At 39.4% G+C, this 23,581-nt stretch overlaps 1 protein-coding gene across 4 annotated transcripts in view; it reads left to right on the top strand.

Annotated features, from left to right (window-relative positions):
- Positions 1-3,077: 3,077 nt before the first annotated feature.
- Positions 3,078-23,581, top strand: part of LOC106978136 (E3 ubiquitin-protein ligase RNF103) — a 108,365-nt gene continuing 87,861 nt past the window's right edge. The window contains exons 1-4 of one of the 4 annotated variants that reach the window (XR_008289450.1): positions 3,078-4,296; positions 6,486-6,625; positions 13,986-14,093; positions 16,764-16,879. Coding sequence is in view for 3 of the 4 variants with exons in the window: in XM_015075777.3 (XP_014931263.1) it covers positions 4,071-4,296; positions 6,486-6,625; positions 16,764-16,879 (482 nt within the window). In the remaining variant the exon portion in view is untranslated. Of the gene's footprint in view, positions 4,297-6,485; positions 6,626-13,985; positions 14,094-16,763; positions 16,880-23,581 lie in introns of those variants that run through there. The other 3 variants (XM_015075777.3, XM_015075779.3, XM_015075780.3) reach the window with 3 other exon arrangements.

The following is a 23,581-nucleotide window of genomic DNA, read 5'->3' as shown; positions in this document are numbered from 1 at the left end:
TAACTTTTAAAAAATATTCAATTTTGGAAAGTATCCCTACTAGATTTCAAATAACCTGACAGCAAGGTCTTGTTTGACTTCATCCATGTACATTTCTCAGTAGTAAACTCAGTGACTTGCTCATAAATATTGCTTAAATAAAGGAATGAATACAAAATACATACATACAAAATACATGCATGCATACATACATACAAGCAATATGTCTCTTTCAAAGCACTTTTTACATTCACTGCCTCATTTAATCCTTACAACTGCTTCATGGGGTAAACATACTCTCCCATTTTATAGATGACAAAAATGAGATTTAGACAGATCGTGTGACTTTCTAACAAGGTGATACGACCAGAGAATACGAGGCCACACTGGACCAGGCCCACGAATGATGGTTCCTATGCTCTTGCCACAATATCAAGTAATAAGGATTTAAGTCATCCCACCAATAAACAGAATCTGATATGTAAAATCAAGAACTCAGGTTAACAGCCTGGCTGTTAGAGAAACAGATGATGAAAACCAATGAATAATTCAAACATCCTTTTGTCAGACTGGTCTCTGAACAGAAATTGTAATTAGTCCACCCAGTTAGGCATAGTGGAAGCTGAAATCACCCTCAGGGAAGGACCTCCCACACCTCCCTTGGAGTGGATAAATCCCTGCTGCAAACCTTCAGACCAAGGAAGCAGGTGGAGTTTTTAGAACATATCTTAAAATGACAAAAACAGTGCATGATTATTTCAGAAAAATAATCAAATAGAGATAAAACACAAAAGAAAAACATTTCAATTATCTAAATCCCATTTCCTAAAAATGAACATGGTTTACATTTTAGTTTATATATCTCTGCCTTTTTCTAACACTAATACAAAAAATAGGATCATATGATGCAAACTTCTCAGTAACCTGCTTTTCTCCCCCAAACGCTCTCTTTCAGACACAGTTTCATGTCTGTAACCAGTTGTCTAATATGGTTTTTAGTAGCTACCTCCTAGTTCACCACTTAGATTACTATATGCTCATTCTTTCTCTTTTTTTTCTATTATTAATGATTAATAATAATTGTTTTTTCTATTATTTCTATTTTTTATTCTATTATTTTTCTACAGCAACAACAAAACTCTGCACACACATCTCTGTGCACATGTCCAATTGTTTCCTCAGGATAACTTCCCTGAAGTGAGATTACTAGGTAAGAGAGCATGTATTTCAGGGAGATTGTAAATGCCCTCCTGAAAGGTTGTACCTCCTATCAGTAACAGATGCAAATGCCTGTACCACTGTATCCCAACTCTGTGGGTTCTTTCATCAGTGCTGTCATCTTTTCTAAGAGTTTAACCAGGAGGGAACAGGCAAGGGAGTTGAGATGAGAAGCAGTTGAAACAAACAAGAAATGCCAAAAGAGGTCTTTAGTTCCTTCTTCGGAGTCCCTCCCACACACTAGTATTTTTCCAGTTTGAAACTCTGGCCTGGCTGGTTTCATCCTCAGCTAACAGCCCAACTTTCCCCACTTGTCCCTCTTTTATGTTATTTGACTCGGAGTCTCTCTTTACTAGCAAGTACAGTCCTTTGAGATGAAGGTTCACCTTATATGTCAAGTTTTGGACAGCATTATCACCCCGTAAAAGGTCACCTTGACATGCCTAAGGATCCCCAAATTCCCAAAACAAGCTTGTTAGAATGAACTGTTTAATACAGTCTCCCGCATTGATCTGCCAGCCATGGAAACAAAGCCACATTGAAGCTCGCTAAGACAAGGAGCAGAAGCCAAGAGCTGGTTGTACATTCCTACACCTCCTCCTCTGATTCTTTCTCCCTACTCCCTGGGCCCACTCCCTCATAAGTCCTCCTCCACTAGTTGGCCACTGAAATTCATTTGTGTGCTTTGTTTTATTTTATTTTATTTTATTTTATTTTATTTTATTTTATTTACCTTTTGTATTTTTAAAATTTAAATCCAAGTTAGTTAACATACAGTGTAATAATAATTTCAGGAATAGAATTTAGTGTGTGCGCTTTATTCTAAAGGGGTGCCATTCTGGCTATATTCTCACCATCCATTCTTTTCTTTGCTTTCCATTCCTCCTTTGCTTCATGATTGAGGATCACACCTCTATTCTTTCTAAAACATACCCTTCCCTCCCCCCCACCCCCCCACCCCACCCCCAGTTCAGGACATTTGACAGCTTTGCACAATGGCTAAGGGTTCTCTTGTAATTCCTGGGTCTTGCCCTTCCTAATCAAGGGAGTTGGTAGAAGCCAGCCTTGTTGGTTTAACCATGCAACCCTTTTCTCCCTCAAGACTGGCACAGAGTTTGACATAAAGAGTATGCTCCACGGAGGTTAAATACAGAAACTGATAACGCATAGTCACCCACATTACTCACTTTATATACATTCATCTTGCTAGCAGTGGCCACATTCAGGGAGGGTAACAAAAGAAAAGACATGTAAACTTTGCACAGGGACATATTAACACTCAGCAACCTTTGTGCTGGGAACCCAATACCCGCCTCAATACCTGGCTTTTAACACCCCTAACATTGAAGAGGGAGAGGGAAAATTGCAACAGACGGGACAAGTGGGCCTCGTTCTAACTCCCTGTTTCTGCCAAACCTCCTCTAGTACACGTGGTGCGCAAACTACATTCTCTCCTTAGAAATGGAAAATCATTGTTTTCTGGGTTTCACCTTCTACCACCTCAAATCAACAGTGCCCAAAGTTTCCCAATTCACCAGGACCTTGCATAAACGTAGTCATCTGGTTTTACTGATTTTAAGAGGATCATTAACTGTCCTGTTTGTACAAAAAATACACAAAGTGACAGTCCAAAGTCCAACCCTTAGCCAAAATCATTTACTAAACATCTGCAGGGCAAAATGAAAGAGAGCGGAGAAGACACCAGAGAGGTAAGTTATGGGGGGTAAAGCTGCGGCCCCGAAATGCTTTCCAGCCCCCGGGTGTGACCGCCCCCTCCCCCCCCACACCCACTTTGCCCCAACGCTGGCCTGGCCAGCGCTTCATCGTGGCCCCGCCCCGCCGCCCGAGGCCCCGCCCCGCCGCCGACGTCAGTTGTTATGTCTCGGCTCGGGCCGCTGCCCCAGCTGATCCTCTGCTCCCGAGGAGAGTGCCGCGGCCTCGCGAGGTGGCGGGGGCGTCAGGGACGGCGGCCGAGACCCGCGCCGCCCATCTGAGCGGGGCGGGCGCTGCGTGGCCAGGAAGCCGCCCCAGAGCTGCTCAGGGAGCCGTCGGGGCCTATTTTTGCCTTTCTCCTCCAGGACCGTCGGCCCGCGCGCCCCATTTATCTCTGCAGAGACCGCGACGCCCCCTCCCGGGCCGGGCCGCGGTGCCCGCCCGCCTGAAAGGCGCCGCCCGCCGGCCCGAGCGAATCTGGAGCCGCCGCCGCCGTGCCCGCCGCGCCTCTCGCGGAGCCTGGGCGGCCGGCGGGGCCTGGGGCCTGGCGGCGGGCCGCTCCTCCCCGAGCTGGGCCCGGGGCCTGGCGGAGCCGAGCGCCGCGCCCTCCTGACCAGCCGCCGCGGGAGCCGGGCCGCCGCCCGCCGGCCCCAACCGCCTCCCCGGCCCGCCGCCCCTCCGGCCCCGGCCTCCCGCCCAGCCTTCCTTTGTGGATCTGAATGATTTGGGGGGCCTCCTCCTTCCCCCTTGAGATTACGGTGCTGGAAGACCGACCCCGCCGCCTCGGTCAGAGCCCCCCGCCGGGGGAGACGTCCCTCGTTTTGTTCCCCGAGGGCCCACCCGCGCCCCGCTCCTTTCGGTGTTTGACTGATGGGGGTTTTTTAGTGTTCCCCCCCCCTCCTTTATGTCTCTCGCCTCTCGACGGGAAGGCCCCGCGCGAGGCTCTGCGCCTCTGCCCCTCCCCGTCTCTTCCTCAACCCCGCACAAATAGCCGAACCCCCTGCCCCCGGGCCGGCGATGGCGCGACAGTGAGGGCGGCGAGGCCGGACCACGCTGGGATAGTGCCCGCGCCCCGGAGGGCGTGAGCACACACTCCCCCGCTCCGCGCCCCTCTTTTTCGTCTCCTGAGCTCTCTGAGAAGAGAGAAGACGCAGGGGAAGATGTGGCTGAAGCTGTTTTTCCTACTCCTCTATTTTCTGGTCCTGTTCGTCCTGGCCAGGTTTTTTGAGGCCATTGTGTGGTATGAAACTGGCATCTTTGCCACCCAGCTGGTGGATCCGGTGGCGCTGAGCTTCAAGAAGCTGAAGACCATTCTGGAGTGCCGGGGGCTGGGGTACTCGGGGCTGCCCGAGAAGAAGGATGTCCGGGAGCTGGTGGAAAAGTCAGGCGAGTATCGGGCTCCTGTGGGGTCCCCCTCCACCCGGTGTGGGGGGCGACTTGTACTTCCTCGTGCCTAGTGGTTCCCTCAGAATGGGGCATTACCTTGGTGGGTTACGCAGACAACTTCGATAGCTGTCCAGGCTTTCTGCGGGAAAAAAAAAAGGAAACCCCAGTTTTGAGAAGGGGGCTGGAATTATTTGTGGGGGTGTTGCTGTGTCTTTTTAAGCTGTTTTTTTTTTTTTTAAATAACAGATTTAAGTGCAGCTTCTTAGCAATGTTTAGTAAGAAACCATTTTCTTAAAATTAGGGAATGTCAGCCGGTTGCAGACAAACTGGAAAGCATTATTTGTCAGTCGAAATTCCTAAGGATATAAGAGAAGGAAAACCCCAAAACGTTGTCTGTAGATAGCAGTGTTTGTCACGATAATAATAAATAACAATAATAGCATAATAACAGGAGGGAAAAATATCATTGGAATACTTACTATCAAAGAGGCATTTAGGGCTAAGATTTAATTTTTAAATCATGAGGATAAATATCGAGAAAGGGTGAACTGTACAGTATTGGCTTTTCATACTTTAAGTTTGGTGAAAATGAAGTGAGTTTATTTTTTGTGAATTCCTACCTTGTTTGTATTACTGTCAGCGTTTTTAAAAAAAATCCTTATGTCTTGGATGTAAACTTTTCCCTTGTAGAAGTCACAGACGCTGCTGCATCACTGTAAATGCTCTGAGACATAGAATTGAAGTAGTACTAAGTGAACATTTGTTTAACATTTTAAAGAAAAATGCGTTGGCCGTAACTGTTGGTTTGGGGAAGGATTAAGTAAGATCTATAGTTAATTTTTTTTCACCCCTGAAGAAAATATATCTTTGTTTAGGTAAACGTCCTGGAAGGGGAATATACTGTAACTAGAGAAAGGCATTCTGGGTTGCTGTAGGAAGCAGTTGAAACTGATGGTTATCTTTTTTGTTGTTTCAAGTAGATCTGTGTCTTTAACAAGGCATTTTGTCCCCTTATTTAGTACTGTATAGCCGTGTAGTGTGATAGACAAGAATACTAACTCCAGAGGAGTTGAGCACTCACATATTTCCAGGTTAAGGGTTATCAAATTTGTATTTCAGTACTGGGGTAGTGATATAAATGTGTAATATTTGCATGTAAACGTGATACTTTTTTATAGAGAAAACATAAAATCGGGTTTTTTTTCTTGCCTCTCGTTTACTGACTGTTTTATGGTAACTTACTTCTACCGTGGGGGCGGGGAATGGGAAATGGAGTAAAGTAGATCCCTAATAAATGAATTTTCTAGGTTCAGAAATGAGAAGTATCTTCACTGCCACAGCCAAATCACTTCTCATGCTAAAAAATTTAATAACACGTTTTTCTTTTGACTTTCATTTGTGTTGCTTCCTTTGGACCTAAAAATACTTGTCACTTTGAGTGTACAAAGAATGCACATATCATTTAAAGAATGCACACAGCCTACAAAAATATGACTCAGATCACACCTTTTATAGCAGAGAAGTCTTGGTATAGCAGTTTAACTTTATAATTTAAGTATTCGTTGTAAATGATTTTGCTATCATGATACAGTGCTTGTTTTCGCATTTAAGACAAAATTAGAATAATTTGACATTAGTGTTTTCCTTTTTACTTGATCATATAAGCTCTCAACTTACACTGAAAGTTTGAGTATGGAGTTTTTTCTTACAGGTAATCTTTTGTATTTAACCTTCAAGTCTTACAGGCCCTATTGCTATTTTAAGCAGGTGGTGATGGCAAATTCTGTAAACCCATTTCTAAATCTTACAAGTCTGAAGTATGTACATCATACTGTTTAAAAATTGTTTGAAGCCTGGGCATGTCACACACAAAACTAAATAATACTGTGATGGCTTTTTGGGCTTACCAGGAAATTAAGTAATTTCCTAATAAATTATGTGATGACCTCACTAGCATGTAAGTTCCATGAGAAGATGGATTTTTGTCTGTTCACTTTTGTCTGACACGTACTAGGTTCTTAGGACATACTGACTGAATCTTAAATGGGTGTATTCAGGTTCTACTCTTCTATAGAGGGAAATGGAAGTCCTGTGACATGATTTTTAACAGTGTGTAATGGAATTAATCATTGAAGTTGGGAAGGTAGGATTTTTGAAATCTTACTGCTGTTACTTTTTTCTTTCTTCAGGTGACTTGATGGAAGGTGAGCTCTATTCTGCACTCAAGGAAGAAGAAGCATCTGAATCTGTTTCTAGTACCAATTTCAGTGGTGAAATGCACTTCTATGAGCTTGTAGAAGACACAAAAGATGGCATCTGGCTGGTTCAGGTATCAGAAGTAAAGTGATAGAAGTAAAATTATTTTTACCAAAATAGTATTCACCAGCTGGTGACAGTTCTATATATTTATGTCGTGTTTCTTCAACATAACTCAATTCTCATAGGTAGTCTCCAGTATCCTCTTAAAGAGGTCTGCAGACCATGGAAAATGAGGATTGAAGAGTGGGGAGGGGAAGTGTTGGGGAAAGAGGGTTGACTGGTTAGAATCAGCAGAAACAAATCCATTTTGGTCGTTGGATCCTCATGAAAGTAAGAAACACACATCTATTCCTTTTGTTGAGTGATTTGCGCTGTTACAGTTTTGATTAACTCCAGTTTGTAATGCAGTAATCCAAAGGATTTTTGTATCTAGAGGAAAAACCCTGAAGTAAAAGTAAGAAAATCCTGCTATTAGGGAAATAGCCAACTTTGTGACAATAGAGGAAAAGATATTGTGGGGACTGGTGGGGAGTGCTCATTACTTTGCTTATGGAATTGATGAGATGATAATTTTAAACCCTAGCTCTTGTGATATCAAAACTGTGAAATTGAGTTAGCATGTTAGAGTTGTAGAGCTATGAAGGGTCTAAAAATTCATCTTTTATGCTTCGCAAAGTGCAGTTTATGTATCACTTGATGGTAAGTGAATGGGCACACATCATCATTTATGGATTTTTATACAAATTAGAAAAATCAATATTGCATTGAACATCTAATTTCACAGATATTTAGGGCAAGGATAAAGTTATTTAATTTTTTTAAAAATGTAAGTTCATTTAAAATAAAATATCAACCAAATTAACAGCATGATTTTGGCTAAAATTATGATTATTGAATCAGGATCAAATCTCAGGACTCCTGATTTTTTGTCAGCTACTTTTGTCATTTTACACTGGGGTTGGCCAAGTTTGATTCAGGGTATAAAAATCAAAATTGCTTCTTCATATTTCTGAGAACAATGACGTCAAAATATGGTAGAAAAAGCTATGAGCTCAGATGCAGTTAGATGCAGATCTGGTCTTGTCATAGATTTGCAATATGATTATAGATAGATTTTCTGTTGTACATGACCTCAAATAAAACATATACACCTAAGGAAAATGTAACAGTACTGTGGTCCATGGGGCTAAAGAGTTGCGGTTTGGGAATTCTTCAGGTGATTACATTGACTATTCATGACTTTCCTTTACATGCAGTCTTCCCGTTGTGTCTGACCTTTTACCTGCCAGATTATCTAATTCAGTAATTTTTAAATTTAGCAAAGGGAGACCCTGGGAGATTATGGATATAGTCTATACATTATCCATCAAATTCTAGTTTATTTCTCTGAATTAATTCGTATTGAAAAATAAACTAGCATCATTAAAGCTTTAATTTATAAGTGAATAGTTAATTCCATTTCCTTTCCTAGATATTCATATCTGATAGTCTGATCAAGAAAGGCTTGTTGGGGGGTGCCTGAGTGGTTCAGTCGGTTGAGTATCCAACTTTGGCTCAGGTCATGATCTCACAGTTTGAGGGTTTGAGCCTCGCGTCAGGCTCTGTGCTGACAGATCAGAGCCTGGAGCCTTCTTCATACTCTGTGTCTCCCTCTCTCTCTGCCCCTCCCCTACTCACGCTCTGTCTCTCTCTGTCTCTCAAATATGAATAAACATTTAAAAAATTAAAAAAAAAAAAGACTTGTTGGTTTTGATAATTTTAGTTTTATTACTGAGATTGAGTTGAATAGCCTGTCCCATTTCCCTATGTTCTCTAAGTGTCCATACACTGAATGATCCCATAGAGATGAATAATAAAGATGCAGAACACCTTCCAAACTTGGAAAAGCCATGTCAAAAGTCTAGAAATTCTTTTGGTATATAGGATTCTGCCTATAAAAAATGAACACATTCTGTTTCACTAACGTGTATTCCTGGCTTACAAACGATCTGCTATTTTCTTTTTTAAGTTTGTTTATTTTTGAGAGAGAAAGAGAGAGAGAATCCCAAGCAGGTTCTGCACTGTCAGTGTGAAGCACGGTGTGGAGCCCCATCTCATGACCCTGAGATCATACCTGAGTCAGAATCAAGAGTCAGATGCTTAACCGACTGAGCCACCCAGTGCCCTATTTTTTAATGTTCCATTAAATATAACCATGGATTGGGGCGCCTAGGTGGCTCAGTCAGTTAAGTGTCCACCTCTTGATTTTCGCTCATTTCATGGTGTTTGAGTTCGAGCCCCACATTGGGCTTTATGCCTCAGGTTCTTAGCTGGGTGTGGAGCCTGCTTAAGATTTTCACTCTCCTTCTGTCTCTGCCCTTCCCCCACCTCAAAAAAACCCCCACAAATATAAAAAAGAAAAAAAGATATAAACTCCCTTAAAATATGAAATAGTTTATTTAGCAGTTAGTTGTATGCCAGGCCCTGGAGATATACCAGGAACATACAGCAGGCTAAGTCTTTGCTCTCTCAGGCAGTTCACATTCCAGTTGGGAGAGGTAGGCAATAAGTGAGTAAATATTTAATACAACATCAAGTTAGTGGAAAATGCTAAGGAGAAAAATAAACAAGGCAAGGAGTCAGAATGGCAAAGAATTCTCTGATAAAGTGACACTTGAATGAAATGAAGAACAAATAATGAATGATAGTGAATGTTAGCATTTAAATTGTAATCACTAAATTCTTTTCCTCTGAAAATATTTTTTAAGCCTCACAGGTATTAGTGATTGAAAAATGGCTTCTAAGAAAAGTGGAATGTGTTTATATGGTTTTCTGTGTGTTAATGGTAGTAGGACACACATTTAATTTTTCCCGTGACCTTCAGGATTTGCACTGATCACCAATGTCTGGCTTATATCCCTTGGAGCCAGTGGCTTACATCTGTCAAACTGGCTGGGCTTAGAAGAACAATCTCTGGCAGGACAACTGAGAAGATTGAGATTGAAACCCTGTCCTCATTCTCAAGTCACCAAGCTAAGCTCATCAGCACAGATATTGGTTTAAACTCTTAAAAGAGGGCTTTTAGTTTTGTTGCTGTTGTTTTGTTTTGTTTTTTAAATTGAAAATGTCTGTTAGAAACAAGTATTCTCTTGGTTGCTTGTCATTCAGCTCAAATCATATTTATCTAATCTCTTGTGAAGGATAACTTAAAGATTCTGTTTTTAATAATTTGAATTATTCTTTCCTATTTATTTTCAAAGAAGCTGACCAATTTTAGTTGGCTCTGTCTTTTTTTTTTTTTAATTTGTGAGAGTGCATAGATCCCAGCCAGTTCAGTCCTCTTCATATTGCCTTTATTGTAGGTATCCTGTATAAGAAATACTTAAACACATCAGAGTTATTTCTTTTCCTCCCATTTTTCTAATATCCTTCCTTACTGCGATGAATTATGGTTTCCTTTTGTATTTATTGAGAAAAAAATGTAGTTAGGCATCATAAAACTGATAATTAGGACATTAGGCTTCGTATGTCATTGAAAGGATGTCTGGATTTATTTAGGGAAAGTATGACTTTTTAAAGTTTATTTTGAGAGAGAGAGAGTGCACACGAGTGGGGGAGGGGCAGAGAGAGAGGGAGAGCCCTAAGTGGACTGCACGCTCTCAGTGCAGAGCCTAACATAGGGTTTGATCTCACAGATTGTGAGATCATGACCTGAGCTGAAATCAAGAGTTGGTTGCTTAACCAACTAAGCTACCCAGGCACCCCGAAAATGTGACTTTAATAAATGGGTATATTACTTATCTGTTTCGTCACTTGGTCAGTTCATTATTTTTCTGTAGTGGATTGGTAATCTAGGTTGGTTATCTTTTTTGGTGACATGACACGTGGAATGACACTACACGAGAATAAATTTCTGTAAATTACTTAATTTGTATTCCTTTTGAATCTGTCTTCTGTGCAGCTCATGCTTTTATTTGCTGCATGATACATGTTAGTGGTCTTTATATCTTTCTCTTCTTAATTGTTCTAAAATGTGTTAGTGCTCATGAATTATCCTTACATTAAACCAGAATAGTAGGATGCTCCTTTTCATGTGAAGCTTTTCCACATCTATCCTGTAGTCTCTGTAATATGAAGTGAACAGAACTAATTTCAGTTTTCCAGGCAGCAACACATATGGGACATGTAAGACACTATATAACCCATGGAACAACTAAGTCTTCTTTTTTCTAGCAGTTCTAACAATCTAAGTTTCCCTGCTTTGTTCCTAACCTCTGCTCATATCTTTCATTAGTTATTTATCTTCTAGTATTGTGATTCTTTGATTTTACCACCACCCAGTCATCTGAGTATCACAAATTGAAGATAGTTAACTTCCCCTGCTCCCACCCCAGAAAACTCTTAGGCAGATGGGACAGTGGCTAGCCTGAAATGGAAAAGTTAGCATGCGTTGTGGGGTTTATGGGTTTATCCTTATCTTAACGTTTCTATTTCTCTTTTTGACCTTTGTTCAAGGAAGGACTGTGTTATTTGTTCCCTACTGGCTTTATCCCCATCATAAGGAATTTAACGTCACTAGAATTGAGGTAGCAGTGAAAAGCATCACCTGATTTAAAGTAAAACTTTGGGTCAATATTTACCAGAGTATCACGTTACTCTATTTCCTGTTTGGCTAAAAAGAGTTAATAGCTGTTACAAAACTTGTTTATCTTTGTTTCTAGACAAAGCTTTGTTCGGGGAGATTCTAACCCCTTTATTCCTTTCTTGACTCTATTCTAAAGGTAAAATACATGGCAAACCACTGTGCCATTTATTTTGTTCTGGTGAAAAACTTTTATTTCTGTCTGGTAAAAAACTTTTATTTCTGTTTACTCATAAAGAAAGCTAGTGAAGATACCAAAGAAATAATTAAATGCTATTGAGTTTTGTTTTTGTCAATCACTTGTCCCAATTTTTTTATGCTTTTGAATTCATCCATTATTTCTTTTTTTTTAATTTCTTTTTAAATTTACATCCAAATTAGTTAGCATATAGTGCAACAATGATTTCAGGAGTAGATTCCTTAGTGCCCCTCCCCATGTATCCCATCCCCCCTCCCACAACCCTCCAGTAACTCTGTTTGTTCTCCATATTTAAGAGTCTCTTATGTTTTGTCCCCCTCCCTGTTTTTATATTATTTTTGTTTCCCTTCCCTTATGTTCATCTGTTTTGTCTCTTAAAGTCCTCATATGAGTGAAGTCATATGATATTTGTCTTTCTCTGACTAATTACGCTTAGCATAACACCCTCCAGTTCCATCCCTCCCTCCAGTAGTTGCAAATGGCAAGATTTCATTCTTTTTGATTGCCGAGTGATACTCCATTGTATATTTACACCACATCTTCTTTATCCATTCATCCATCGATGGACATTTGGGCTCTTTCCATACTTTGGCTGTTGTTGATAGTGCTGCTATAAACAGTGGGGTGCATGTGTCCCTTCAAAACAGCACACCTGTATCCCTTGAATAAATACCTAGTAGTGTAATTGCTGGGTCATAGGGTAGTTCTATTTTTAGTTTTTTGAGGAAGCTCCATACTGTTTTCCAGAGTGGCTGCACCAGCTTGCATTCCCAACTTGTCTCCATTTTTAATGGTTTTATACAAGTTGCATGTATTTACTTAAGTTGGTCCGTGATTGAGGAGCCTGGGTGGCTTGGTCAATTTAGTGGCTGACTTTGTCTCAGGTCATGATCTCACAGTTTGTGGGTTCAAGCCCTGTGTCAGGATCTGTGCTGACAGCTTAGAGCCTGGACCCTGCTTTAGATTCTGTGTCTCCCTCTCTCTGACCCTCCCCAGCTCATGCTCTTTCTGTCTCTCAAAAATAAATAAACATTAAAAAAAAAAAAGTTGGTCTATGATTTTGAAAGTAGAAACTCCTTATTAAAATGAAATATTGAGGGGCGCCTGGGTGGCTCAGTCGGTTGGGCGTGCGACTTCGGCTCAGGTCATGATCTCGCGGTCCGTGAGTTTGAGCCCCGCGTCGGGCTCTGTGCTGACAGCTCAGAGCCTGGAGCCTGTTTCAGATTCTGTGTCTCCCTCTCTCTCTGACCTTCCCCCATTCATGCTCTGTCTCCGTCTCAAAAATGAATAAACGTTAAAAAAAATAAATAAATAAAATGAAATATTGAGAGATGCAGAAAATATCACAGCACAGCTCTCCTGTTCTGGGGAGTTGTGTTATTTAATTTAGTCTAGATGCTGTATGGCATCTATGGCAGGTACTCTGATTACTAATAAAACCCACCTGTAAACATTAGGCAAAAATATATGGCTTTTTTTTTCCTTATACCAGTGTAATACCTATAATACATGTGGAAGGAAATAGACAGTAAACTGAGCCCCAGGTGGGTTTTTTTTTTGTAATTTTAAACTGGACTACACAAGGTGGACATCAGAAAATATGTGCACTTAGCATCACACGCTGTCCAGCATAGTTCCATGCATGGTATGCTGGAGCCAGCTCATACTGCTTCATGAAGAGTGACTGTTAAGATCTCTTCCCAATTCCATGTTTAGAGATAGCACATTGGTAACTTGAAATTGGCCATATGGGAGTATTTATACCAAGGAAATCAGCAAGTAATAGAAATCAGAGCTTCCTTTTTCTTCTGGAGGGCTGGTTGTTAAACATGTACCAGCAAACCCACTGGTTTCATCCATTCATCCAACCATCTAACAAATATTTATTGAAATCTAATGTGTGCCAGCTGAACCTTGTGATTAGCACTGAGGGCACAAAGACGAATAACCTATAGCCTGTGTCATAAAACAGCTTACAGTTTGGTTTACTAAAATGTGTAGATCAGTAAAAATCTCAGTATATGATTAACTTTCCCAGCTGAGTTAGATCATCTATATTGATGCTAGCATCTTGAGAGATAAAGAACTCTTTAGACAGTGAAGTGGAACCTGGGAAAATTACGGTAGTTTTTTTCTGGAAAAAGTATATTTCTAAATTCATTGAATTAGAAGTCCTTATGTCTCACTGGGGTCAAGAACATTGATATGTAATTGGATAGCAAAGTACTATTTACGCTAGCATTTGTCCAGAAAATATTCCAAATGACAGGTTGCTGGGGAAGGGACTTACAGTAGATGTCAAAAACTTGGTGGCTTTAGAGAATCTGTATAGGCAAAAGTTGAAGAATGAAGTTACTAAGCTGTAAAAAGCGGAAACAGTTTAGTTCAGCATGAATATTTAATGAGTACCCAAATGAGTTAGGCACTATACTAGCTGCAGGAGATACAATGGTGAGACAGTGTGGGGATGCCAGTTAGGCAGATACCCTGGGAAGGGGGAGGGAAAGATTCTTTCACTTCCAGCCTATCCTGCCAAGTCTGTCCCAGACTTGGAACTCAGGCTGTACTTTCATCTAGTTTTTTTCTAGTCTCTGAAAATATTCCCCACAGAGAACACAACATCCTTCCTGAACTGCCGAGGAGTATGTCTCTGCTTTTAATAAGACCAGCAGTGTGAGTGCCACTCAGAATCATCGTGCATACTTTTGGATATGAGCTGTAAGTTGGGAACTCCTACTGGTGTGACCCAGTAGTAATAGGCTTAGAATGTTTGATTGTGCCATGTGACTCAGCCAGATGAGTTATTGTGTGAAGATATTAAAATGTTTAGTGGTGGTTTCATTCAGCCTCTACAAAGTTTAATTTATGCTAGACCTTTAGTTGAGTAATATAACTATATAGAGCATTGGACAGAGCAATTTCTAACTACATAAATATAACTGCAGAGTCAAACAAAATGCTTTCATGCAATGAATGCCTGGGGGAGTTTTCATTTTTGTGTGGCTTTCTCTGTTAGGGATCATTAAACTCTTCAAAAGCAGGTATTAGAACAGCTTGCTGAATAAATAAGGCCCTGGGGGTAAACATTGTCACATACCTGCTTAGATGTTCCCACCTCTGATCACAGACTTGTGTTGTCTGTGCTATAACCAGGAGTGCCTGCTAACAACTGCCTCTCATTCTTACTTCCTCTTCTAGAATTGGAGCTCTTGTAAATCTAAAAGATATGTGTGTGGTGGATAAGATCTTCACTGAAGGATGCCCCCAGACTCAGGGCCATACCTTACATTGACTAAAGCAACCTCTTAACCCCTTGATGCAATGTCATTATAAACACAGACCTGAAATTTTGGGGTTATTTACAGCCTTGATTGGGAAATGGGAATGAAAAGGAAGCTCTTTAGGAAAGAGTTCTTTTAAAAAGTAGGGAGTATGGTGATATGATTGCACAGAGACTTCTCAATCCTTCTCAGTAATCTGGAAAATAAGCTCAAGATTTCTTTGATTACTTGATGAAAAGATGAACTACCATTATTGACCCCTTTTTTTTTTAATGCTTATTTATTTATTTTGAAAGAGGGCGTGCATGCACAAGCGTGGGAGGGGGCAGAAAGGGGGAGAGAGAGAATCCCAAGCAGTTTCTGCGCTGTCAGTACAGAGCCCATTGTGGGGCTCGAACTCACGAATCTGTGAGATCATGACCTGAGCTGAGATCAAGAGTTGGATGCCCAACCGACTGAGCCACCCACACGCACCTACCATATTGACTCTTGAGTAGTAGGGAAAAAAAAAGAAAAGAAATATCTGCCTTGCTTTATCTTCCTTGTTATTCATGTAAAATATATCCAGCCATTTTGGACCATGAAAAAAACGTGAAAGTAGAGACTTAGTGGGTAACATATAAACCTCGGAAAAAGCTTTCATGTCCTCAGATTGCCCTTTCCCTGGTTACCTCCACCATCTGAACATTTAAATAATAACTGGTGTCTCTCTCCCTCAATAAGACCACCTATTTTCACTGAAAAGCACTATCAAAACCATTTGTTTAGTGCCCTAAATTGTGTATGTGTTTGTGTATTTATTAAGCATCAGAATTGTTACAAAATGTTAGGTGTGTATGTACGTCTCGTAGATGTGGGGATGATAGTAGCAGTGGTATATGGCAGGGGTTAGTGGACAGTGTTCTGTCTGCACATAAAGTGAATTTCAAGTCACTTGTCACCACCATGTACTCTCTTTCTGCTGCCCTTGAAATTTGTTAGGCTTCCCAGCAGAAAGGCTACCATGAGGTAGCTGGACCGCTCTTGCATCTCCTAGGGAGTAGACTATTGGCACTTATTTCACACACATAACCTGGGATTTCACTTCCTGAAGGCTTTGTGACCATGAAACTGGCCCTTCCTCCCAGGAAGGACCCCAGAGTATTGTGTTGTAATTTTCAATTAGATAACATCAGCTGCATAGCATTTGTGAAAATAAACTTGGCCTATATACCCTGGGCTTAAAATAAATCAAACAGATGGTTCATGAAGACTTTAGACATTTTTGGCTTCCCTTTAAGTTCCCGTTTAGTTGTTTTTGTGGTTTTGTTTTTAATAGATAATTCGTTTTTTATTGGTATCTGTGTTGAAGTCCTGCCTTCATTCAAAGCAGGAAGATTAGGGAAGAAAAGGAAAAGGTGTTAACGATTAGAAAAGCCAAGAAAGATGTCATTACACATTTTGAAGGTTAATTTACAGTTTTTTCCTTTTTCTTTCTTTCTTTTTTTTTTAATCTTGTACTTCTCCCAATCTTAATTGTGTTTGAAAGCTATATGCAGATTTGAAGTAGACGTTCAAGAGTGTAGAATTCATTGCGGTAATTCTTTTTATATATTAGAACATTTTCGTGATTGTTAAGAAAAAGCTGTAGAAGTAGTAGTATTGATTTAGTCAAAGCATAGTTTAATAGAAAACAAATGTTTGACTCTTGGCTCCATAATTATACTTTTAAAAAGTGAAATTTGAACTCCTTGAACTCACATGTGATCATTTCTAGTAAGCTTTATTTGTACTGTTTAAAATTTTCATAGTGGAGAAATGACTCCAAAGGCCATTTTCTTCCTCTGTAACTTATTTCTAAAGAATCAGGGTGGTGGATGTGGCTAGCTTTTTAATATGATTTTGATTCCCCTCAATGTAACTGCCATAAAGTGTGGAAGTTTAATGCACTGTATTCAATGTTTTAAGCCTTTTCAGTTGGACAGTTATTCCTTCTGCAAGAATTGCAATGATGATAGAACAGAACAGAATCTTTTTGCAAAGGGTGAAGATACATTATAGATATAAGTGGTTGGTTTGACTTCATTTTAGGTAATTAAAGTTTCTGTTTTTGTTTCTGGGAGAATAGGTCATAGCAAATGACAGAAGTCCCTTGGTCGGTAAAATCCACTGGGAGAAAATGGTGAAAAAGGTGTCAAGATTTGGAATACGTACAGGCACTTTTAATTGTTCCAGTGACCCCAGGTGAGTTGGTTAGGCAATTCTTAGAATTTGAGTTCTGACCAGAATTGTCTCACTCAATGAAGACCATGATATTAGAAGCCTATTTGAACTGAAAGCTAATCATAATGTTTAGCACGCTTGGGTTACACAGGCACTTGATAAATAGTTTTTGATAAACTGGCAGTTACTTACTTCCTTTCTGAGATGTCTTTCTCTCTCTATCCCATTCTTCCATATTCTTCCTAGTGGGGGTGACTCTTAAGAGTATGTCTTCAGTCCTTTTGTTTCAGTTTTCTTCCCAAAGAGACTTCAGCACATTTATAGCTTTGTGCTGATCAAAATCTTTTGTCATAATTCTGACTTCTGGTTTACATGTGGACACTCATTTCCATCTGCTGTACAGCTGCCCCTAGATGTGCCCTTTTCCCTAATCCCAGTGTCCAAATTCAGATTCAGTTTCATTTTTGTATTTTTGTATTTTTTTTTTAACATATGAAATTTATTGTCAAATTGGTTTCCACAGAACACCCAGTGCTCATCCCAAAAGATGCCCTCTTCAATACCCATCACCTACCCTCCCCTCCCTCCCACCCCCATCAACCCTCAGTTTGTTCTGTTTCAATTTCATTTTTTTAAATCAGGCATGTACCCTTTCTACCTGTCCTTTTTCTGTTCTTTACTGTTTTGTCTTTTGTTTTTCCCATTTTCTCAGATAAGAATCCTTGCAGGCATTTTTGTGTTCTTTTGTCATCATCTCCACTATTTCATCTGTCATGTTATTTCTTGTTTCATTATTACATTATTTCTTAGAAATGCTTTTTTAATTTTTATTTCTATTTATTTTTATTTTTGAGAGCGGGAGAGGGATGGGGGGTGCAGACAGAGGATCTGAAGGGGGCTCTGCACTGACAGCAGCAAGCCCGATGCAGAGCTTGAACTCACGAACCATGAGACCGTGACCTGAGCCCATGTTGGATGCTCAACCGACTGAGCCACCCAGGCGCCCCTCAAGTGCTTTTTATTTCAACTTCTAGTGCCATCAAATTTTCACTTACAAGTATTCATTATTTAATTATCCATTCAGTAAATATTTAATAAAAGATTAGCATATATAGCATGTTGTGTTTAGTGCTGAGGAGGGGGTGTATGATGTATATGTAGAAAACCCCACAACATTAGGTAGTTTCTAATGTAAGTAATATAACTGTCTGTATTACTTAATTACATGTGGCCCCAGTGGGAAGCCCATTAACTGTATGTAGAAAACCCTCCTGTGCTACTGTTGTACCGCATATTTTCCTGCCTTTTCTCCTTTAGGCTCATGTTTGCTTCATTTTGCCTCAAGATTGTTTTGCTTACTGGTATTATAGGATGTGATCCACACCATAGGGTGTAGGATCCCCTAAGAGTTGGAGAGAAGAAGGAAAGTTCTTGTATCTTCTAACTCACAGTCTCCCCGTCTTCCCACAAAGCTTGCATTCTCATCTTTGCCACAGAGTCTTGATCATATTCTAACAACGCCTTTTGTCGAAATGTCCAAAACAGCCTTAGTGTTAATTTTTTAATGAAAAGCAGATCGTTGTAATTTTGTCCTTTGTTTATCAAAGACAGTTGCATTTGGTCTGATTCCATCATTCCCAAATAGAGTCTGAGTGAGAGATCTTTCTTACCCTCACTAGTGATTGTAATACCAGAACAAACGATAGTGCCAATATTTTCATTTTTTTTTTTCAGGTAATGCCAAAAGTCCGTATCGACATCACTATTTTATTGAAAAATATTCGGAATTGATTTTTTAAAAAATCAATGAACTAATTAATGTATTTTGACACTGTAACTTACAAATATACTAAAAAATATCAAGTGAAAATAAATTTACAAAAATATAAAGGTTAAACACATGCTATATATAAATTGTTACATAACATTAATAAAGAATTCAAAAATAAGCTAAGCACAACAGAAAACATATAATCTATTAATATGAAAAACTGAAGGAAATAGCAGTGTTTGACTTCTTTTGGTGTAATCTTATGAAACAAAATGCATGAAAAGTGCATTTTATCATTTCAAATGATAATTGAGTCTAGCGGATTTTAATACAAATTTTTCTAGCTTTTCTTTTGAAAAACTCTTTGATTCTATACTAGGTGAGGAATGGTGAAGAGATACATATAAACTACCTTTGTATATTTTCCTCTAAATCTTTCATCTTTAAATAATCTCACCTCTTTGGGCCCCTGGTTGGCTCAGTCAGTTGAGTGTCTGACTCTTGATTTCAGCTCAGGTCATGGTATCATAGTTTGTGGGTTTGAGCCCTGCATCGGGCTCTGCACTGAAAGCACAGAGCCTGCTTGGGATTCTCTGTGTCTTTCTCTCTTTGCCCCTGCCCCACTCCTTTTCTCTTTCTCTCTCAAAATAAGTAAACTTTAAAAAAATTTAAAAAAGAAATCTCACCTCTTATTTGTGGTGGAACAGATCATTTTTGAGCAAATTTTGCTTTCTTTATTGATTGCAGCTATTACTTTTTGTTATTAAAAAAGCACTTTTACTTCATCTTCAGTTTCATCACAAAATGAAGGTCTTGATGCATAGTTACTTACATTAGTTTTGATATTATCATATTCATGTTAACTTTTATTGGGAAAATCTTACAACTGGAGTAAGAACTATTGCCATAAAAGCTGTGCTTAGGGTTGTCTTTTTCTTTTTTTGAGGATTTTGGAGATCTAGAAGAACAAAATGGGGAAATACAGAAATGTGTGTTCAGAGTGTCAATGTCGGGTGGGGCACTGGGGTGGCTCAGTCGGTTAAGCGTCCAGCTCTTGGTTTTGGCTCAGCTCATGATCTCACGGTTTGTGAATTCGAGCCCTGCACTGGGCTCTCTGCTGTCAGTGCAGAGCCCACTTCCGATCCTCTGTCCCCCTCTCTCTTGGCCCCTCCCCTGCTCATTCTGTCTCCCTCTCTTTCAAAATAAATAAATAACCAACAACAACATAAAGGATGTCAATGCAGGGTATAACTGGGCAGGAAATAGTGTTATTTAGCAAGTGTTTTAATCATATGTTGGACAATTGAGTCATCTTAATTTCAGATTTTTATAAACACTAAACTCTCTACTCCATGTTTATTTTGCTTTGTTTACTGGAGTTTTTTCTCCCGTGTGGCTTCTAGGGCAGCCTCCTCCGATGTGCTGGTCCCATTGCACAGCAGTACTTTCCTGACCTGGTTAGCTCCTCTTAAGAACGTTCAGGACCACCACCTCTGGGAAGCACCTGACTCTGCCCGTGGCAGCAATTTTAATTTCTTGCCCTGCTTGCCTGGCCCTAATACCTCTCATTCCTCAATCAAGCAATATAGGATAGAGGGCTAAAAAGCCTTCTGTTAGGTCTGTTCTCTTTTCCTTTTTTTTTTTTTTAATGTTTAAATGGTTTTTTAATGTTTAATATTTTAGATGTTTTTTAAATGTTTATTTACTTATTTTGAGAGAGAGACAGAGAGGGAGGGGCACTGTTAGTGCAGAGCCCAGCGCAGGGCTGGATCTCACAAACTGTGAGATCATGACCTGAGCCAAAATCAGGAGTCAGATGCTCAACCCACTGAGTCACCCAGGTGCCCCTTTTCTTTTCCTTTCTTTTCCTTTTCTTTCCTTTCCCTTTCCCTTCTAAAGTAGAAAACAAGGTGGGGTGTGTCTTTGGGCAGCTGGAAAGATGGGGGATAGTAAAGAGCAGATGGAGAACATTGGAATTGCAAGAGCTGAGTGGCAAATGGATCAGGAGGACCTATGGTGAGAGTAGAAGGGCAGGGGGCCTGTGGAATAAGCAGAGAAGGGAAAATAAAGGGGAGATTGGACAGTGAACCTGGAAGGCCAGGGAGGGCAATGACTTTGTCTGAAGAAACCACATTATGTAAACAAATAATAATGTTCCTTTAAAAAAAATATTTGTTTAATGTTTGAGACAGAGACAGAGCGCGAGTGGGAGAGGGGCAGAGAGAGAGGGAGACACAGAATCTGAAACAGGCTCCAGGCTCTGAGCTGTTAGCACAGAACCTGATGCGGGGTTTGAACCCACGAACCATGAGATCATGACCTGAGCTGGAGTTGAACACTTAACTGACTGAGCTACCCAGGCACCCCACTAACATTCCTTTTTAAGTACACATCCCACGCAAGAAACTGGAGTAGCAAACTCACTGTTTTCTATCATTTTTAATCTTCAGATTCTCTAAGAGATCTCAAAAGGTTTACTTTAAGAACTAGAAGTTATTTCATGGTATTGTCATTGAATTTATTTGAATTTTTAAAAAAGTGTTTTTTTGAATTGGCAGTAAAAGTTTTTATATCAGTATAAGGTAATGTAAAATTATTTTTTAAAATATGTACATTAGTCTTTATTTCTGTTTAGCAGTAGAATTTTAAAATTGATATGATATACTTTTGTTTGTTAGACTTCTTCAGAGCAGTGTTTAGGTAAATATAAGTAGCCTGGTGTTTATAAGTATTAGAGTTTTAGGGCACCTAGGTGGCTCAGTCAGTTAAGCCACCGACTTCAGTTCAGGTCATAATTAACGGTTTGTGTACTGACAGCTCAGAGCCTGGAGCCTGCTTCACATTCTGTGTCTCACTTCTCTGCCCCTTTCCCATTCATGCTCTCCCTTCTCTGCCCCTTCCCCACTCATGCTCTGTCTCTCTCTGTCTCTCAGAAATGAATAAGCATTTAAAAAATTTAAAAAAATAAGTATTAGAATTTTTTTTTTTAAGTCAGGAAAACCTGATTGAATTCAAAAGATATATGATGACCATATGACATTTTCTTTTCCTTGGTACTCTTAAATTCTATCTGGAAAGATAAACCTTAAAGCTGTCACTTAATTCTGAACTGAAAGCGCAGAATACATTTGTTTTGTAACATGAAGAAATGTGTACACTAAGACTTTCTTTGACTGTTTTGCACAATGAGGTTTTCTGTCACAAAAATTGTCATTTAATTTATGGCACTAAGAAGCCAGTATTCCCTGAGGTAGTTATAGAAAGATAGAAAGGATGACCAAGAGCAGAAATGTGTCATCACAAGTACCGTATGAAATTTAAGAATTAAAGCTACTTAAAGCTTTTTAAGATGTAAATAAGGCAATTACCTATTTGACTTGTTGCTTTTGGGAGTAGAGGGAAAAAATAGAATTCATGTCAATGAATTACTTGCATTATACAAATACAGTGTTAAGGGATAGAAGATATTTTCTTTGTAGGAATTCATAATTCTCAATCCATTTCACTGAAAGCAATGTTGATATTGGGGCACCTGGGTAGCTCAGTTGGTTAATCGGCTGACGTGAGTTTGAGCCCTGCATCGGACTCTGCATTGACAGTGCAGAGGCTGCTTGGAATTCTCTCTTTTCCTCTCTCTCTGCCCTCCTCTCTTTTCTCTCAAAATAAACTTTAAAAAAAAAAGAAAAAAAAGAAAAAACCAATATTGACATTAATGGAATCTATCTTGTTAAGGAAGTATATCAACTCAACAAGAAGCTGAATTGGGGTCTGTGATTCTGAGTCACCCAGATAGTTTCTCAGAGTCATTACTTAACCTTGTCTTTATGACATAACATGCTGTCTTCACTTACCTTAGGTTATATCACAAAATTCCTGAGATACAATTAATTGTATTGTCATCATGAAACTTTATGACATGTCGAGACTTTCAGTCTGATCATGTAAATGTGTAGTGTGCTTGTTTAAATAAAATGTAATCCATGCTTACTAAGTAAAGCATAACACTTATGATTTTTATATCAGTATTTAGAATAGCAAAATAAGAAATTGAGTATTTATAACCATCCAATTACAAATCTATAATGAACAAATTATCTGCATGGTAGATTGTTTTTTTCCAACCTTATTGAGGTAAATTTACATATCATAAAATTCCACATGGTAGGTTTTTAGAAAATACTATTTTTAAAAAAGGAAAATGTTTCACTTATAATCTCTACACTGTCCTACAACAGCTGTTTTTATTTTCCAGCATTTCCTTTCATTCCTCATCTAGTTTTTTAGGGAGAGAGTGATGTCACAAGTAGTATAGCAAGAACTTGTCCATTTCCAAAGGATTGGAGTCATGACCACACTGGATAAATCTAAACAAGTGATTTAATTTTAGTTAAATTCTTCTGTGTGTACTCATCCTTGGACCGAATCTCTTCTTAATCTGAAAACGTAACTTTGTTTCATCTGTATTAAATGCTCATCCTCATGATTTTCATTAAAGAGATGAGAGAATACAAAAAAGTATGGGACTTGGTCTTTCCTAGGTGAGTTTTCGTATGGATTACTTTGTAGCAGTGCCTGTGTGGGGCAGGTATTGGTGAGGGCTTGGGTTAATACATGGGCACAGCATGGCTCCTCCCCTCAAGCATCTTGCATTCAAGTCAGGGACTTGGCATGTAGGGTAACCTAGTCTTTCTCTGCCCATGTGAATCTAACCACCTTCAAGACCTCGTTCAATTCCCAAACCTTTCATGAAATCTTCACCAACTCAAACTCTCCTTATTCCTTTTTTTTGAACTTTTACATTATTTAGTAATTGAATATATATAGTTTTATACTTCTATTTTGTTTCCTTAATAGTATTTTCAATTTTCTGTGAGCAGGAATTATTGTCCTATTATCTTTGGATACTATAAGCACATAATACAGTAGTAGGTACATAATAGATGCTGAAGTAT

Source organism: Acinonyx jubatus, chromosome A3 (assembly GCF_027475565.1).
Source record: "Acinonyx jubatus isolate Ajub_Pintada_27869175 chromosome A3, VMU_Ajub_asm_v1.0, whole genome shotgun sequence".
Classification (NCBI taxonomy): Eukaryota; Metazoa; Chordata; class Mammalia; order Carnivora; family Felidae; genus Acinonyx; species Acinonyx jubatus.
This window is presented reverse-complemented; position numbering and strand designations above follow the sequence as displayed.